The sequence below is a fragment of the Setaria viridis genome, chromosome 5, assembly GCF_005286985.2.
Source record: "Setaria viridis chromosome 5, Setaria_viridis_v4.0, whole genome shotgun sequence".
NCBI lineage: Eukaryota > Viridiplantae > Streptophyta > Magnoliopsida > Poales > Poaceae > Setaria > Setaria viridis.
In genome coordinates this window covers 4289608-4309418 of record NC_048267.2, presented here as the reverse complement: position 1 = coordinate 4309418, position 19811 = coordinate 4289608, and the positions used below count along the sequence as shown (strand labels likewise).

Genomic DNA, 19811 nt, shown 5'->3' with positions numbered 1-19811 from the left:
CTGTCATGCTCAGATACTGCACATGTGGCATGTGCTGTTCCCTGAATCTTTAGAGGTCCTTAAGAACTGTCATGGAATGGAACTGTTATGGTGAATGCCACTATCATAACTACAGTTAATCGCTGCTGCCGTTATGCAAAATTGCGCTTTGAGTAGTAGCCAAGCGCCACTGCCCGGTACGGTGGTAGTACATTCAGCTTACTGGGTTTTTTTTTTCTCTGAAATTTGTACTGAATTTGTTTTCCCTCTTGCTTGACGCGTATTGGTGTGATTGTGAAGCCCCCATTGTTCATGACTTCATGATCAAAGTCGTCAAGTTCTCGGGTTGGTAGGGTAAGGAACATGATTAATGAAGGAAAACACAAACACGGTACGCTGCTTGCAAGAAGTTCTGACAAAGCTAGGACGAGATTGTTCCCGGAACGAGGAACGGGATGTGGTTCCAAGTTCTCACTTCTCAGTGACTATGTTCATGATTTCTTGGTCATACAGGAACTTGCTCACAGATATTTACTGGCAACTGGTGGCGCCTCCTTCAGGTTTCATGTCTCTGACCAGCATGTGTATTTCAGAGCTGTAAACTGGAACAACGGCAGCCACTCAAATCACTACGCGTGTAAGCAAATTTGAATCAGGGACAACAGGGGAGAAACTTTGATCACTCGAATCCATGATTACTAGAGAGTAACAAATGCTAGCAGTAGGCATACAAAACGCAAGTTTAACCAAAACTTAGCATGCCACGCATGACTGTCCAGTAGACTCCAAACCAACGAGAAATAACACTTGGGAATTGGTATCCCAGCCTAGCTCACCAAGAACTGCACCAATTATATATACGCACATCGGGCTATCAGAGAGACATAACACTCGGGATCGAATCGACCGACGCCACGGCCAGGCTCGCCTCGCCGTGCTCTCAGAAGTAGCGGCGGCAGCGCGGCGGGGCCTGCAGGAAGGCGATGAACATCAAGGCGACGACGGCGACGAAGGCCAGCGCGATGAGGATGTTCTCGTCGACGGGGAGCAGGCACACCTTCTTCCCCATGTTCTCGCAGCCCTGCTGAACGGCGATCGATGCAGGGAGGGACTCGATCGCAAGCGTGTATCTACTGGCTTCGTTATGCAGAAGCATGCGTGGATGTGTCCCTGTTATAGCAGGTGAAGTCTCTTCTCTCTCGCTGGGTCAACTGCTCTGTGAAAGGTTTTTCTTTGGAGCGCGAAAAGGTTTCTCTATTGGAGCTTCGTTGCGGTACATGGAATTGAATTTTTGTGTTTAGGTATTGCATTGTCAATAAGAATTAAGTTTCTCCTCATGGAGTAGGTCAGTACAACGGCTGCAAGTTGCAACATCATCGGTTTGAACTTTGAAGAGATACGGTGCATCCATAGGTCACACAATTTGCATCATCAAGTTGATAGTTTCATGCACTAGTTGTATTTTTTGTAGAGTTCCCAGTTGTGTTTTTTATTCAACTGTAAATCCTTTGATTGATCTACATCTTTATCATCTGGCCTCAGCCTCACCAAACAAGAGTTGTAGATTTTTTCAATGTTTCCCTTGATGACTGATTAAATTAGTAATTAAGAGTTCAGTGATGACTGATTAAATTGATCATGAGCATGAACAACAGAACTGAAATTTAGTAATGTAGAAATCAGAGGTGCGGAAGGGTGGAATGTCAACACCTTATCTTGGGTCGATGACAGCTTCGTGTTAATAGATGCATCCAACGTGATGCCGATGGTTACATATTAGCTAAGATGTCCGGTCAGGATCTATCCATAAAGAAAGATTTACAAGACCTCTATCTCTGGAACAACAGCAGCTACAACTCCTGGCCGGTTCCAACTCATGCTATCTGTTACATTGTTTGTTTAACAAGTAAGAGCACCATATGTATGTATGAACGTTCAAATGTTACTTTACGTACAAAAGCACGGACACTCAGTACACTTGGGTGGCATTCTGCGGCTCGTCCAGAAAAGTTAGGCGTCTGTGTAGACTACCGGTCCGGTAGTTGAAATGCTACAGTTACAGAATTGAGTTTTCAATAGGTACCGGACTGCCACCACCTATTGTTGGGTATTTGTACTTTTCAAAACTCAATTCTGTAACTGCAGCATTTCAACTGCCAACTCTTCATATTTTTTTTTGACCAACTACACCATCAAAGGAAAATACTGTTTACAAGTCGTGAAGACCACAAGCGTAGATAGGTCTTTTTTTTTGAGCCACAAACAGTGCAGATCCGTAGATAGGTCTTTTTTTTTGAAAGATGATAGGTCTATTTACAAGTCGTGACAGATACAGACATACAGTGGATAGAGAAAGTGTGTACTGATCTCCTCGTGGAAATAATGAAGACCACAAGCGTATGATCAGGTCGGCTCCAGGCTCCAGCACAGCCAACCACACGCTGAACCCAACGGTGACAAAACATGAAAACGAAATCTTCATCTTACCCTGCTGACCATTGCCTCATTGGTGCCTTCTGCAGATAAAGAATGGAAACGCAAGCGCAGATTCTGCAAAAGTTTTGCTTTGGAAGGCTGCACAAGTCTTACTGCATTGAACCCTCAAATGCAAAGCAGACAACTAAGCAATCGAGAAAGATTCCACGGAGAACAAAAGGGAAAAGGTTGAAGAAACTTACGATAATTGACAAAGAATTTGCACAGACCTGTTTGGTTCTTTAGTCCAAAGTTTAATCCATGTCACATATTTAGATACTAATTAGGAGTATTAAATATATGTTAATTATAAAATCAATTGCACAGATGAAGGTTAATTCGTGAAACAAATCTATTAAGCCTAATTAGTCCATGATTTGACAATGTGATATTACAGTAAATGTGTGCTAATCATGGATTAATTAGGCTTAATAGATTCGTCTCGCGAATTAGCCTCCATTTGTGCGATTGGTTTTGTAATTAGTCTATGTTTAATACTCCTATTAGTATCTAAACATTCGGTGTGACATGTGCTAAACTTAGTCCGTGGAACCAACTTATCACTGTTGTAAAATGTACAGACTAGTACCAAGATTCAGGAGCCAGGGAACTTTTTTAATGTTACATGAAACTCAACAGGCGTTTATCGATGATGTACACATTATGATATTGGACTACAGTATTCTCGCAGAAATTACAGGTGCTACAGAATTACATGGAACTGAAAAGTAATTGCCAACCAAAATTGGCGAGGCAATGAAGGGGTATATGCTTCTTGCCACCTTCCAGATATGGTTAAAAGTGACATATACAGCAGCCCCGAATGGCACATAAATAATAACATAAAACATCCTACACATCAACGAGTGAAGGTACCTATTGGCAATCGTGGCAGAGTGGCAATTGAGATCAACCAGATGGCCACTGATGTAAAATACCTGCACTTGATGAGGTCCTGCCCACTTGCTCAGCGCATGTGCATGGTACATGAAGAGTGAAGGAATGCAAGGGCATCCTATTAAGATCACTTGTAGAATAGCAGCAAGCCTGCCTCCTTGGCCGCGTTGCAGCTCAACCACACCGAGGTAACCGCTGCAGTTCAGCGCCCAAATAAGAAGCAGCATCAGCAAGAAAGTTATCATTGGAACCCTTGAAAGCTGAAACGAGTGCTTCAACTCGCATCAAAGCCGACACTGATATCGACAGGATCATTCCCTGGGCTAGATATTGTCTGCATGAAAAGCCTAGGCCATATAGTAAGCGAGTCAGCCGTAGGCTGCTGTCATGCTTCAGCAAGTCCATGACAGCACTCAATTTAGGAAGATTCGTCAACAAGCCCACTGTTGCCTCTCGAGGTGCTGCCTTGAGCAACAACACCATACAATCTGATGCTAAATCGCTTATCTGTGGATCTGAACTGCCAACTAGCTCAAGAAAAATACCCATGTTGCCACCAAAGTCACATATATCCATGACGCAAGTTTGTTGATCAACAGCAATGCTCATGCTGAAGGCACTGTCAACAAGGAGTGCTGGGTTTTGGGAGAGGGCGGCACTTCTGTTGCTGCCAATGCCACGGATAATGAAAGCTCTGCAAAGTTCCAGGGTTGGTTCAAGAAAATCATCCATGTCTTTTGCAGCAACAAACTCAAGTAGGTTCCCTATTCTTCGAACAACTTGAAGCTGAGAAAGAATATGGGTGTCCATCTCAGGAGCAGATGCAAGGGCAAAGCAAAGCTTGACATTGCTTACATTTGTATTTGACAGATCTCCTAGTAAAAATTCAAAGCACTGGGATACTGTTGCTTTGTGCAGAATATCACAGACTTTCACACAATCATGTTCCATTAGCATTACTAGCAGTTTCTGTGCATATATGGGTATGGGATCTTCATCCTCTGCAAAAGAAGGGTACAGCGGCAGAAAATGCTTTTGAGAGATCAATTTCAAATCACTTATTGTTTGCTCGTCAGCAGTTAACGAAGAGTCACTGAAGATCACAATCATCACATCAGAGAGTATCTTCAAACACAGAAATCTAGCATCACCATCTTTATTGCCCTTGTATAAGATGGATAAGCTTGGGATGATACGACTGGTGAATATTTTGTGTTCATTGAGTATAACAGAAGGCTCCTCTGTAGCAGCCTCAAGAACTCGCAACAATGTCATCTGGAAATCATCCCTAGCCTGAAAGTACAACAGGATGCACATAGATTTGTTCAGCAAATAGATTGTGCGGTACAAAACATTGTTAAGAAAGACAGCACCAAAGTTGCAGTTATATGATGAATGCAATCTCCATATACTCTCATCAGGATGTAATATCCATATAGTTCACAAAAACCATACCTGAAACGGTGCCTCCAGAATCTTAATAAGATTTGCCAGCTGAAGCAATACATGACTTGTCATGACTCTGTGCCTGAAGGATGCACTTCCCAGAAGATGAAGAATAACTGGAAACAGATGAATTGTGCTCTTTGGATGAGCTCGCCCAGCTAAAGCAGTAACAGGCCCATGGCGTTTGCCAGCCAGAACCTGCTGTATATCACTGCAGACTGTGTCAAGAATAGCAGGTACCAAAGAAGCGACCAACTGCACAAATGCTTCTGTACATTGATGAATGAAACCCTCCTTCTCCTTTCCCAATCTATCAACCGCTGATATTAATTTTGCATTGCAAAAGAAATGGGGAAGCCATCTTCGACTGTTCTTGCAAAGTAGAGCAACAAACAAAAGGGCTTTCCCACGCAGAACATCAGTTCCCTGTTCTATCAGAGAGATGAGCCCAGGGACCAATTGTTTGTCATCCGATAATGAAAGAATATAGCGGTTCATATTTGTTACAGTCTGACTGTTAACTAATGCTGAATTGAGAATATTAAGACTAATCTGCTGTTCACGTGGATTTCCCTTGATGAGTGTGGATGCAATATCCTTGAATGATATCTTCTCCAGGATTAAATGAATACATGATGGACTGAAGCGAGAGAGGCGAGCCAAACAAGATCCTGCAATGAGCCTTGTACTCTCCTGCTTTCCAGTTGCTTTATAGATGTAGCACAAATGTCCAATCGCATCCTGGGAAGCAAAGCGGGATGTCCATTCTGTTCCTTGGCTACATATGTTATCAATTGTCCGTAAGGCATATAGCTGAGCCAGATCATCTTCGCCCTTTCGCAAGATAGATGACACCAGCGCAATTACAGCACTAGGAACCTGTACAATTACCAACTCCCAAGTAAATCAAAGGTGAACACATTAGAAACTAATGCAAAAGGCTTCTTCTTATGAACACATCAAACTACACGAACTAAAAGATCTATGCAGTTGCTTGATACAATATAACCCTGCGCAGAGGCAGACCACTCATTTATGATCAATATATATGCGATCAAATAGTTGACCCAAAAAATAATCTCATAAAACCAAGAATTATTGCACTCAGAAGAAATTAGGTTAAACAAGGGCCTAAGCTGATCAGACACATTGTAAAGGTGGGCCGTGATATTGTAAGAGCAAAATGGTAATTAATAAATGTATTTTGACATCTATGCATATCATATTATCATACCAACCTATAGATTTGTTCATCATGAAAACTGCAATGAAAATACCATAATATCAATGTATAGTGGAACTAATTTTTCTCTTGGATCAGATGACTACAAAGCTTGTACAGCTTAATAGTATTGAGTTTCTATAGCACACAATAGTTCTGTATTGGTGAACACCAAAAAGGTTACACTTGCACAGAAATGAAGGCAAGAGTCTAAAATTCAAACACGTGCAGTGTACATCCATGCATTTGTTTCGTATGCAAGCAGTACTGCAGTGTGCTTATATGAGCTAACTAGTTAAGATAATTTCAACTCCTAGAAATCTGTGCTAGGAATATAACCAGTGGGAAAAGCAAAGATGCTCCAAAACAGAATCAGTGCCAAGTATTAGATATTCATATCACTCAGTACTTTACCAAGGTATGATATACTACTTGTTTTGACTACATGATATGATATACAATAATTTTGACAAACTAAACCAAAAAAATAACATACTACTTGTTCGGAGTTCTGACCTGCCATGAAGTTGCAGGCCTGTTATCCTTCAAAGGGGATTCTTGGGTATTGATCTCTTTGGTATCTTGATCAGACTGGGTAGAAATGTAAAATAATAACTCTCCTAGTGTTGCCATACAGAATCTCCTGAGTTTATCATGCTTATCCCTCAACCCATCTGATAATGCATTGACAATTCCCGAACTTGCCAGCTCCACGTCAAGAGCAGTGGAATAGCGTATCAGCAAACCCATAAGCGAGGCAATTTGGACACGTAAGACCGCAGTTTTTGACAGTCGAAGCATCTTTATAAGAAGCAACATAATCGGGCCATTAGTTATTTTGTTCGCAGCATCTGAGTTCATGCTTAACATCTCTAGGTATCTGATAGTATTTTGTTTTTCTGAAACCTGAAAAGTTCCACTTAAACTCTGAAGTATCTGACTGTTGAATGCATTCAACTGCTCCTGTGGTAACTTAATATAATCGCATGCTGTAAGAGCTTCGAAAGGAAGTGTGGGAACCGTGTCCACAGCTTTATCTGCTTTCCTACTAGGCATAACTGGTTTAACTGCGAGATCTGTTGGATGCCAGAATGCTTCAAAGATGTTAGTTGGCTCAGAACCAGTTGCAGAACATGGAGTTACCTTTGCACGTTGTGCTTTTCGCATACAGATACTAGGTGGAGTGGCCACCACATCCAGGTTATCTGAACAAGAATTCTGCTCAGTTTTCATCATGATATCAGGCTTAACCAACCCCTCATCTGTAAGCATGTCAACCTGATTTGCCATACAATTCTCTTCGTTACCATTAGTGGCTTGAGGCTTTTCATGTGCTGCGGGTCCTGGATGATCAGATCCATCAGTGTCATCAGGCGCATCTCCCTCTGGATTTTCACCAAAATCAAGCTCCATGTCATTATTTTCTATCTTAACTTCAGTCTCATTCTCAGATGTTTCTGCAGGAGGACGCCTGTAGTTTTCCTTGTCCTTTTCCCTTTGCAAATTCAACTTAGCTATGCGAGACATCCTGAGGATATTTACACCTTTGAAACCATCAGCCTTAGGTTTTGCACTATTTCTCTTGCCACTTTGCACATTCTTTACAGGTGTCACGAACCCCTTGGTAGAATTTTCATCCTTCTTCCTAAGGCCATTATGCTCACGGTGCTTGGGTGGTGTCAACTGTCTGGAAGGTTTGTCACCATTTCTCTCAGCTAGGTATGGTGTAGCAGAAAGTTCAATCATGTTGTCAAAAGCAGGCTGAAGTGGTAAAGGAATCATCGCTATACTTGTTCTCCAAAAGTTGTGCTCACACAATTCAGACCACTGTAATCTTTCTGCCGGATCTTTCATGAGTAAGCAATCAATTAGATTTTGTAAAGACCTTGATGGATTATCAGGTAAAGGTGGAGTAGGATCCGAAATTATAGATTTGACTAACTGTGTAAATTCTCTACCCACAAAAGGGGGCCTTCCTGTATAGCATTCATACAAAACACAACCAAGTGCCCAGAAATCAGAAGCATATGAGTGGACTCCTCCCTCTCGAAATAATTCAGGAGCCATATAGCATGGTGTTCCCTTCATGGGTTGTGGCACCTACAAGCCAGTAGAGATTAAGGCCAGGGAAAGAAAATCAAACTGATATAAAAAAACATGAGCAAAGGAAACTCTGTATTAAAAGTAAATGAAAGCCTACATCTCCAGGATTGGTTTTCTCAATGTCTTTTAAGCGCCTTGCTAATCCAAAATCGCACAGCTAGAACAAGAAAGTGAAAAAAATAGTTAACACCGTTGGTTATGTGATAGTGGAACAAATTAATTTTGTTGTGGCCCACTTAAGTACCTTCATGCATCCAAATTCATCAAGTAGAATGTTTGATGGCTTCAGATCACAATATATAATTCCTTGAGAATGCAAGAACCTATCAAACATGTTCCCAATAAATCAAAGTTCACCGATTATACAAAGTAAATTGCGATACAAGGTTACCAAAAGAACTTTACTGAAGAGCTTTGACGAGATCGTAAGCCAGGTCATGAATAGAACTTTCAGGAAGCTTCTTATCCTGCATGGAAACATAATCTATTATGAAGAACAGTACATAAAGGCAAGGAAAACAGTGACAGTGGGGTAAATTTTGTCTTTAAACAATTAGCATACAATACAAGTTCCATATATGTATTCACAAAGATGGATCTTGGCAACACAAGTACGAGAAAGAACCTTATGGGGTTACTCTTGTTTTCTCAAGGCCAAAATGTAAATAACCAAATAGCAATAAACATGCCTTGAAACAGGCTTGTGTACCAAAGGAACAGAAAAAATTACTTAAAAAGGTCAGACAGGATGGTTTGATATGCACCTGGGGCGCATCAGGATTAGAACATAAAAGTGGCTGACAATATTATCGTACCTCAGTTTAATCACATTGAAAGCCACATACATGGATGATTGTTCTACCATTTTCTAAAGCCAAAGTGCTCTAATTTGTAGTTCCTAATTTCAACAGTTTAGCTTGACTACTACTCCCCACTGTTTAAATATATGACATTTAGGATAAGCTAATCAGTTCATTTCAGAATTAATTAGCTTGCCCTGAATGTCATATATTTAAAAACGGAGAGAGTACTATCTTGAAGCACCCAACTACAAGTAGCAAGTGCAAATCAATAACATAATTTTTTCTACTTGAAAGTTGATATGCAAGCTACAACATAATGTTTCGTGTGGAATTTATACCTAATAAAAAGAAAATTCTTGTGCATCCATGTAAGACACATCTCCTTATGATCTGATGAATGGCTCTTGAAATAATTTTTCCAAGTTAGTTAACTCTAGCATATCTGCATACATTGATGTGCATAGCCTATACTTGCTAAGTTACACAAATTGGTTACAAATTTTTAAGCATACAGATACATGGCATGCATTGTATATCCTTTAGAACTAGAGAAAACTGCATGCAGAAAGTAATAGACGAGCAAGATACCTGCTCAAGCAAGCCCTTCAGGTCTCCACCAACGCAATACTCCAACACTAACCAGAAATGTGCAGAGGTCTCATACCTAGGAAGACAAGTAGAATATAAGTATGGTATGTAAAGAAACAATGATACCTAGGACAATGGGAGTGCCTAAGAACCTTACCAGGAGTAAAATTTCAGGACATTGGCATGGTCTAAAGAATGGAGCATCCGGACCTGCAAAGATAAGTTTAAAAGCACAATTAGTAAAAAGGAGCAGAACTTGACAAAGAAACAAGTACAGGTATCCCTTAAGTCTGCTCAATAGTTGTACAATCATGCTCCCAGAAATGAGTTCTCAATCTAAAACTAAAGCATGGTAATATGATCTCCTGACCAGAAACAATTACTACATTTCTGAACCTTCACTGTTAGTGCTTGACCAAAGGGGCATCCCCAGCAAAACAGGTGACAAAAATGTATTATTCCTCATAAACAAGAAACAGGTATGCTCTATATCATATAGAACAGCAGCAGCAGCATAAGCAAGTGCAAACTGTATTACAGTATTAGTGACTTACTACAGCATATCTTCCATGGGCATTCTATCTGTAACTAGCCACTGGAAATATAAAATCAATAAGCCTAACTGTCAGCAATTTAAGGTTTGGCGAGCGCTCCAAAATATATAGTTCTGCATAGGCAAAAACACCTAACCAAATCCTTATATATAGCTATAAACAGGCTAAACCATGCCCTCGAGAAAAATTAACAGTCTACAACCACAGAAACCGAAGATCTAGCGATTCAACCATGGCGATTCACGATGCAAGCGGGGGAGCAAGCTCACCTCGTTGAGGACCTTGGAGCGCTGCGATTTGTCCACGCTCTTGACGGCGAAGTACTCGATGGTCTTCTTCTTCCGCCCCTTATACACCGTCTTCGCTCCGCACAGCCACAAGCACCGAATCACACAACCGACCATGAAAAAAACACCAAAAAATCAGAAATCGGTCGCGCAGGAACCTGGGCCGTCCCGATCCTGGCGGATCCAGCGCAGGAGCCGGGAGGGAGGAGCGGAACTGAAACCCTCAGGAGCGGAGCGGGGGAGGGAAAGTGAGGGAGGATTACCGAGTGCTTGCCGCGGCCGATGGCCTCGTAGACGTGGAAGTTGTTCATGGCGGAGGAGTAGGAGAAGGAGGCGGAGGCGGGGCTCCCCCTCCCGCCGGTCGCCGCCGGTGAGGTTGATTAGGGTTTTTTGAGATTCGGGGGGCGAAGCGGTGGAAGAAATGGGGAGAGGAAGAAGGGATGGGGAGTGCGTGAGAGAGTGGGCGGGATTTTGAATTGAGATGGCCGCTCGCTCGGCTAGTTTTGGCCTTTGGGCTGGCCGATGCGGAGGCGCTCCTCCTGTTAATCTTTTTCCCGTTTTGAAATCCTCTTATTTTTGTGACGTTGGTATGATTGCGTTTTTTCATTTGGGACCCTGCATTTATTCTCTAATTGTTAAACACTCCTTGTTGGAAGAATACATGACGTGTTTTATTTTCACTCAGTAGACTTTGCACACTGTTTTCTTAAATATATCGTTTGTAGCTACACATTAAAACTAATAGATTGCAAAAAGAATTAAATATGAATATAATTATACAGTAATTTTACAAATAAACATATTTATATAACATAATGTAGGAGGTCATGGCTAAAGCTCTGCCAGTATATTAGACCTTTCTAAATATAAAATAAAAGAAGGTAGAATCTAAGAATAGATGTTGCACTCACTTGAATGGATGACGATAGCCGGGAGCACAGTGAGAGTGACCTAGCCCCTTTTTCGATAATAACATAACGTAGGTATGTTCCGAGGTGGAAAAGTTTGCACCTTACATAAATAATTTCTTTCTCCAGTTTAAATTATAAGTTGTTTTAGTTTTATCTTAAATCAAGCTTCTCCCGTTTTGACTAATTTTATAAGAAAATATTCCCTCCATCCTAAATTATTATTCATTTTGAATTTTGTAGATACATAGATTTTGATGTGCACCTAAACATAATATATATCTATGTGTATATCAAAAGCTATGTATCTAGAAAAGTCAAAATGAATAATAATTTGGGACGGAGAAAGTATATAAGTAACTAGTTTTACTAGATAGATCAAGAAATATATATCGAAATAACTAGTTGTTGCAGTGCACTCAATATTTATTGCTATGTTTGGAAGAGATAAAGAAAACATCTACTCTCTCTGTTCTAAAATGTCGTTTTAGTTTTTCAAGGTGCACCTAAATATAGATTTATATCTAAATACATAACAAAATCTATGTATTTAGAAAAGCTAAAATGACGGAGGGAGGGAGTAGCTAGTACTATCTTCATTCAAAAAAAATGTTATTTTAGTTTTGTCCTAGGTTGAGCTATACTAAGTTTGTCCAAATTCAAATTTGCAGAAAAAAGGTGTCAGTACTTACCATACTAAATTTAGTATAATTAGTTTCGTCAAGTATAATTAGTTTCGCCATGAAGCATATTTTTATAATACAACTACTTGGTGGCATAAGTGTTATTTTTTAATAAACTCGGTCAAACGTAAATATTATTTGATTAGGAATAAAACTAAAATGACATTCTTTTTGGTACATATATGTCATTAAGTATTCCTTTGAACATTCAAAGTAACTCGCTCAAGTTAACTGTTCAGTTTACTGCGCAGCAAGCATAACGATGCAGGGCTGATCCTTCGGACATGTATTTGCGTCACCTTATCTCAGAATGTTCATCTTACACTCCCAGGGAAAATAAAAAGAACACTTTTCAGCATCAATATTTGCATCAGGAAGCACTGCCACAAGTACCAACACATCAAACAACTTATAAGAGACCAAATTCGAACAGTAAAGCTATGCTATAAATTATAGTATAATTGAATTGATTTTGAACCAATAATTATGGGCTCTTAACCCGATCAAAATATTAGCAACGCAAGGCTACAGTGTTGTGCTAGTTAAAGGCCTCTCAGAACCCAGCCAGTTGCCAATTTCTAGTACAAAATTCCTATGTGTCCTAAATAAGATATGTAGCTTCAGAGTACCAGCTCGGTGGATTATTTTGGTGGTCGGTTTAGGGCAGTTGAGCACCATCATTAGTCCTGCACAATCTCAGAGCTTCAGGCGGAAAGAATATGCCAAGAATATGGAAGTGTGTACTCTGACAGCTTATTTGCAACTGTCGACTGGGGAAAATTGTCCTTCAAAGCTACTCGTCAGTTTCTCTGCAGCTGCTTCTACCCTCTGGTTATCCTGAAATTAAGAAAAAAGAATTGTGTAAGAAAAACAGTATTGCATGAACTCAAACTAAAGCAATGCGTTACTGTAAACCTTAGACTAGCCGTTCCTATTTCAGCTATGAGAAGGTTCAAATGTAATTCTGTGTTATCAATTATGTCTATATTTTCATTTGATGATGTTTACAGATTGCTTTGCTTTTCAAGTAACTGGGTGTAACTGCGTACATTACTGCAATGCTACTTTATATGAGCGCTTAAATGGTGCATTAACCGAAATCATCCTTAAAATGTGTAGTAACGAATAGATGGAATTTGTAAATATACTAGTATGATCATTTGTGGGATTGAAGTAGTCATCTGTAAAGTCCAGAGAATCCATCATATACCTTTCCAGTAAGATTTACAACCAAAGGACCAGCTCTAGATATCCGATGACACCCTGCATGAAATGCCAACCATAAAGTGTCACCAAGCAGATCACAAGGGTACATAAGCTACACAAAAAACAAGGAGATCCTAGATAGATCCCCTCAAGAATCATACCTATGTAAACATCAGAAAACTCTAAGCACAGTTTTGCAAGAACCGGAGCAATTTGAACCTGAACAAGCATACAAGTAAAGTTCACATTAGACAAGTAATGAATTAATGATGTATTCTAGAAGTGAAGCCTTGAATGATAATATTTGGGGGAAACATGAGAATATACATTAAATGCAATTCATGAATCATGACTCTGAAATTATCCAATTAGCCAGTATTCTGTTATAAACCTCTAGAAGGTATCTTCTGGAATCATAGGGCACTCTCATTCCCAAAAAGGTAAAGAAACATAGTTTGGAAAAATAAAGATATTTAGCCATGAACATAATGCTCTATCAAAATCAGGATAGACAAGAATTGACTATAGAGGACATTTAAATTTTCTACTTTAAAGGTTAATGGCTAGTGTGGACTAAATCACTTGATTTGAAGCAATCATTTCCAGGGAAAATTTGCGCATGTGTTTCCAAGGATAGGCTTTGAGACAAATGGGCAAATCCATTATGGCAGGGAGACATACATCTGAAAGTGTCGTGCTGAGATGCTTTGATACAAAAGGTTTTGCCTGCACTAATCCACTCTCCTGAGTGTCTAGAAGACAATCCCACTCAGTGTCTAGTTCATCCACATTGGTTGCAGCAAGAGTGATGACATTTCTGCATTTGATCTGCATAACGGGAAAAATATATAAGGCAAATACAAACAAAATTGACTAGAATCTTTGAAAGCCTGCACAGTAAGAACACTACAATGATATCTGTAAGAATTTTTTCATCAGTTGCTGGATAAAATGCCATATTTTACATTCTTGCATGCCTCATAAACTTCAAAGATAAGAGTGGATAATTGGATATCATTTCTTCATTAAAAAAATATAGGCACTTAACCGTTACTGCCTCAGAATTATTTCATAGCACCTAGGTCCTTAGGAAAAACCCAAAAACATGTAGTTTCAGAACACATGTAAATGCACCAAAACTACATAACATACCAATGGTAATGGTAGCGTTTTGTGATGCAATAATTCAGTAATACCTTCTGGCAACAATGCCATCTGAGAAAAAATAGAAAAGGAGTTAACTCATAAAGATTGCAATTTGCTAGAATAATCACACACAATTGCAAGCCAATATACATTCAAGAAATTTAATACTTGAAGTCCAGATTACCTCATTTCGATCTCCAGTGTAATTGTTTCCCATGAGTTGACTAAGATAATCCTCAAACTCTTCATCAGGAGCCTATGCTAATGCAAAGCACAGATAAGTTGATACCCGGAAATGACATTTTATCAAGTCAAATTATGAAATAACCATTTGACACGTACAACAATCCACAGTTATGCATGACGGTGACTGGGAAGATTTTACATCTCATAATGCAGTCACAACATGGCTTTTTGGTGATAATAATGCAACCCTATAAGTAGCACAAGCTTTTTTTTCCTACTATAAAAAAATGCATAAATACTACAAACTGCCATTTTTCCAGCAAGATAATGTTATTGAACGCACCAGACGAACTCCAAATGCTTTCGCCACACCAGCCAAAGAAACGTCTGAGTGTAGAGGCCCAAGTCCTCCAAAAATAAACACCTTAAATACAACATGAATTTCATTACACAACTAACTTGAAAACTTTATACAATTGAAAGCCTATAGACACTAACCATGTCATCCGTAGATTTACAACGTTCAACTTCTTCAGCAACAGAATCAATCTGCAAGGACACAAAGATATATTCTGCTAGATTACATGCCTGGAAAATGACATGGCAGTAGCAGCTAAATAGAATAATTTAGAACCAAACCGCAACATCTATTCAAGGCAATGTTAGCTGGGACGATCATACCTCATTGCGAACAACTGCTACATGAGAAACCCGCCAGCCAATTGCATGAAGCTTCTTGCACAAGGCAGTTCCTAGTTTATCCTCAGTTGTGCCAAACCTGAAGAACCAAAATGGATAAAGTTCAAGGTTAATAAGGAGAAGATTTCCACATCCATCAATGAAACAAAAAGGATTTTCAGGAAAAGCGACAAAATATGAAGTAGTGTGGCAACATTAAGTTCTCTGGCATTATTAAATAACCCAATAACTTGTATATCTCGACTTCGAAATGCCTGGCTACACTTTGATATGAAGTAGTGTGGCAAAATTAAGTTCTCTGGCATTATTAAATAAACCCAACAACTTGTATATCTCGACTTCGGAATGCCTGGCTATACTTTTCTATCCTGAGGTGTCCAGACTATCAATCGATATAATTCAATCATCCATCCAAAAAGAAATACGAGAGATTAAAAAAATTTGCATGGTTGTGACATAAATTTCAAGAAAAGATAAAGATCCCAGATTCTATTGCTACCAAGAAAAACTACTCCAAGTGTAAAACCTGAAGCATAACAGAATTACATCCCAAGTGATAACTAGAAGGGATCACTCACAATATTTCATCACCGACTATAATGATTGATGCTGCACGTGAGACCATATGCTCTCCCTCAATATTGTTCATGCCATTGCTTGCAACAGAATTCATTTCTATTTTGTGATTAGTCTTTTTCGTTCGACCAGCTCTTTCAAGCCTTCCATCTGTTAGCATGTATGCTGGTCTGAAGCTTTTCTCAGTTGATGAATCACTAAGAAGTGCATTTGGAACAGTATCATGTATGCTCCCAATGGAAGTATACCTGAAATCAGAATAGATGAAAGATGTAGGTCACTAGAAAGTGAATATGAAAGACCAGAATACTTCTGTAGTGGATTCGCAAAGTGAACTGAAATCCAGAATAAAGGTAACAAAATTGCTCATCCAAAGAAAGAAAAAATCCTTTCAGAAAATATTTTTTAAATCAATGCATGGTAACATTTTTGACCCCAAAGGTATCAAAAGATCTATAGAAGGTATGCATACAGGAAATTAGAACTGAAAAGTTTTGAACATAAGATAAGAGCCTACCCTTGATCATAAAGGCTGCAGTATTTGACCTTACATATTAAGAGAAAAGACCAAACATCCCTGGCACAGAAAATAATTCTCCTTAGCATCTGAATGAGCATATTAGAAAAGGCAAGGCATGATTTGTTACATGATCAGGAGAAAAACCTGTACGACCAATCCAAGATTGGATTCACCCTCATAAAAGGAGGCCAGCCAGGTGAACTAGGAGAGAACTGTTCTTGACCAACCTATAATGTCAAAATTGTGTTTACTCAAATGTCTGTGGAGATACCAACTGTAAGGAACTGTGAATGCCATGGGCATAATTATTGCACATAATAGATACAAGGGGTTACGAAGAACAAATGAGCAATGGGAAAAGACAATTACCGCATTTGGATCACCAATTCTTGTGCCAATAAAAATTGCTTTGGTTGGCTTCTCTTTCAATAGGCCTTCTAGACCAGACTTGAAATCTGATTGGATAGTTTCCAGTGGTAACCCATACCTGTGGTGTGCAGAATAGAAAGAATATTCAATTTGGCTTCTAAAAATAGTGGATAAACGAAGGGTAAAATTAAGCAAATCTTAGCCAGATCTTACGTTGAGACAGTCTCATAAGTGAATGAGTTAATTTCAGGGAACGCACAAGGGCTTTCGAAATAGATGGTACGCAATGGACAGTTTTTAACAGCATCCATTTGGGCTACATCAACAGAATCCTTCTTGTAAAGGTAGTAACCAGCCCGAATCAAATGCAAGAGCACCTATTGACACATAAAATTGGCATTGTCAACTTACCAGGACTCCAAGAGATATTAATTGACACTGAGCATACAAAAATAGGATGACAAAAAGAGAGCATAGAGATATTTACAGTTGAATCCTTCCCACCATTAAAGCTGAAGGCTACTTCCTCAAACCTGTAAAGTGAAACTGATGGGAGTTAGACAGCAATGATATTCCAAAGTGAAACTAATGAGAGTTAGACAGCAATGATATTCCTATTCATATTCCTATCAGCCACCAACATCCAATATTAGACACATGGATTCTTTCAAGGAAACACAGAAAAGGCACATTTTCTTTTCAAATTTATTGAAACATTTAACACAGAATAAAAGGTGGAATTGATTAGCCATAGACTGGGGGTAGATGTAGTGAGAAAGAATATTTTAAGAAAACTGTACACAAGAATAACAGCTTCATGTTAAGATTACATATAGACCTGCATCATGGGTTTTATACCCCCTGCGGTGCATTTTGGTTTGATTACTGTACCTCTTAGCAACTTAAGTGATAACATCAAAACTGTTAACAGCATAACTCCACATAAAATTGTTTCTACACAATTTGATCCTCAGAAACTGGCCTAAGAACAGACAGAACAACCTGAGAGAACTGCAACAAAAACAATGTACCTACTTTCTGGTGCTTCAGGACACTGACTGGGACCCGTCTACTTCAACCAGTGCTCTAAGGCAATTGTTTACAGTTATCTGCTAGCACTGGTTTTCCACCAGCCAGTTTTGGGTTGTCTTGCAATCCCAGTCGATATATGATAAGCAAATAGTCAGACAACAATTGTGCAATTGATTAAGCAACCTTGCCCGATATGTACTCTTTCATTGCTGGTTGCTGCAGGGGGAGCCTAAGCAGAGAAACAGTGACATAGAGACATCTGCACGTTGGAACCCAACGGCTGCAGCTCCAGGCAGTTTGAGATCTACTCCGTCACCACGCGTCAAACTCGACGTTCCCGCGGACCCATCTCCCGCCGCCTCCCTCCCCAAATCCGAACCCGCGCCTATCCCTCCGCCGGATCAAACAATCCAAACGGCGAGCCAGAACCCGGCCCGATCGCACGCGCGGAGAGCGCCCGCGCGCCCTGAATCTCGAGCTCCCACCCCCCACTGGATCGTCGCTGAACAAGCGCACCTCCTCCGTCGCCACTAATCCAATCCGCCCGCCCCGTCTCAGAAGGTGAAGGAGGGAGAGAGCAGGGGGGAGCTTACGGGTAGAGCGCGAAGGCCCGCTGGACGACGTAGACGGCGTTGGCGTACTTGGTGCGCAGGCGGCGGTCGCTGCACCCGCGCACCGCCTCGTCGATCTCCATCCCCCCGTTACTCCTCCTCCTGCTCCGGCGAGGCGGGAAGCGGCTCGGAGCGGGAGCGGGAGCAGTTGAGGAACGGTGGGAGGCGTGGGTGACTCGGCTGTGTTTTGCTTGGGAGAGGGGAAGCGGGGCCGCGGAGAGGGACGCCAAGGGATCGGCTAGCAAGTCGAAGGGAGGGAGGAAGCGACTCCAATCGGGGCTGCTCCGCCCGCGTGGATAGACTGCACGTTCCGGATGCTGTGGGATCTTTTTCTTGTCTTCCCGGGAATTTTCCTCTCTTTTTTCTCTTTGTCAGATATAACTGGCATCGCTGTGGGCTCCGTGGCGATGTCGGGGCGCTGACGTGGTGGAATCGTGTCGTCAGGGTGGCCCCGGGTTCTGCTACGCGCGCTAGCCGGCAGCTGGCGTTGTGCTGACGTGGTGGAACGGGACCGTAGAGGCGAGAGGTTCTAGCGGAAGGCAATGAGCTGTGTTCTCTCTTTTTTTTTTTTTCCTTCCCTTTTCTTTAAGAGAGAGGATAACGCTGACGTTAGGCTTATTTTCCAAGAACCTGCAGTCTATTCATCGACTGTCGTATCATCTATTCGTCTGCCTGATTTTGAAATATCTTTGTTTTGACCTAAGAGTACACCTTAGCAGTCTCATAGGTCGTCTCATGCAATATACATAGGATTTTTCTGATACGAAGGAGAGAGAAAGATGTCGTTGTTTCACGAAACAACCGTCTTATAGGCTAGATTTTAGGATTATAAGATGACTACTTCACCATTGTATGAATTGTGGTTGCCATGCAACTCATAGTATTTTTTCAATGCACAAATTAAGGAGATAGAATTATTATGAGATAACTTAAAAAGACAAATTAAGGAAATAGAGTTATTATAGAAACGGGTGGAAATGGATGTGGGTTTAACTTGGAAGAGAAAACCAAGTTGAGAAAATTCGAAGCTAATATGATCCTGATGCAAAGGAAACAAAAGCAAGGGTGCTATGTGAATAGAAGTTTATCATTATATATGGGTCATGTTTGGCACAACCAGCTCTCAGCTCCAAGTCAACTACAAGATTAGTTATTTTTCCCAACGGTTTCTTCTCTCAAGTGGCCAACAGTTTTAGTATGATTGATAACTAATGAAAAATTATGAGTAATGGGGTGGTGGGGGATTATATTGTTGGCAATTTGTCTAGGCGAGGGATGGCAACTTGCCTAAATTGTAGGCAAAGCTAGCAACTTCACTTGAAAAAATGTTGTCCATTAGAAAAAATATTAAGATCAGTCTCAGTGGAAGTTTCATCGAGAATTCATAGCCATTAAATAACATACCACATCAGCAATTTTGCTGACGTGGCAATGTCATTATGAGGAGAGAGAAGAGAAAGTTTCATCACATGTGAGAGGAGTTTCATTACCATGAAACCCAGCAGGCACAATTACCAAGTT

General features: G+C 40.4%; 2 protein-coding genes across 2 annotated transcripts; both read right to left on the bottom strand.

The window, feature by feature from the left end:
- Positions 1 to 3048: 3048 nt before the first annotated feature.
- LOC117858926 (serine/threonine-protein kinase RUNKEL) lies at positions 3049 to 10888 on the bottom strand. The gene is made up of 10 exons (XM_034742085.2): positions 10618 to 10888; positions 10337 to 10426; positions 9671 to 9723; positions 9514 to 9589; positions 8528 to 8589; positions 8367 to 8445; positions 8220 to 8279; positions 6536 to 8119; positions 4807 to 5676; positions 3049 to 4644 (listed from the first exon to the last, which is right to left on the bottom strand). Exons 1-10 carry the CDS (start codon positions 10663 to 10665, stop codon positions 3526 to 3528), a joined length of 4041 nt encoding a protein of 1346 aa, XP_034597976.1. The 5' UTR covers positions 10666 to 10888; the 3' UTR covers positions 3049 to 3525.
- A 1481-nt stretch (positions 10889 to 12369) lies between these two features.
- Positions 12370 to 18584, bottom strand: LOC117858328 (uncharacterized). Its single transcript, XM_034741376.2, has 16 exons — positions 18273 to 18584; positions 17135 to 17180; positions 16861 to 17024; positions 16648 to 16765; positions 16423 to 16505; positions 16276 to 16335; positions 15761 to 16006; positions 15165 to 15261; positions 14982 to 15032; positions 14827 to 14907; positions 14482 to 14553; positions 14304 to 14366; positions 13833 to 13979; positions 13313 to 13370; positions 13156 to 13208; positions 12370 to 12782 (listed from the first exon to the last, which is right to left on the bottom strand). The coding sequence occupies exons 1-16, from the start codon at positions 18371 to 18373 to the stop codon at positions 12699 to 12701; spliced, it is 1524 nt and encodes a 507-aa protein (XP_034597267.1). The 5' UTR covers positions 18374 to 18584; the 3' UTR covers positions 12370 to 12698.
- Positions 18585 to 19811: the final 1227 nt, after the last annotated feature.

Coding starts and splice junctions, on each gene's coding strand:
- LOC117858926 (XM_034742085.2), bottom strand. CDS start 10,665: ATGAACAACTTCCACGTCTACGAGGCCATCGGCCGCGGCAAGCACTCG. Junction 8,446..8,527: donor GATCTCGTCAAAGCTCTTCA/GTAAAGTTCTTT, acceptor CATGTTTGATAG/GTTCTTGCATTCTCAAGGAA. Junction 5,677..6,535: donor GGCCTGCAACTTCATGGCAG/GTCAGAACTCCG, acceptor GTAATTGTACAG/GTTCCTAGTGCTGTAATTGC.
- LOC117858328 (XM_034741376.2), bottom strand. CDS start 18,373: ATGGAGATCGACGAGGCGGTGCGCGGGTGCAGCGACCGCCGCCTGCGC. Junction 16,766..16,860: donor ACTTATGAGACTGTCTCAAC/GTAAGATCTGGC, acceptor TGCACACCACAG/GTATGGGTTACCACTGGAAA. Junction 12,783..13,155: donor TTGTAAATCTTACTGGAAAG/GTATATGATGGA, acceptor TCTTAATTTCAG/GATAACCAGAGGGTAGAAGC.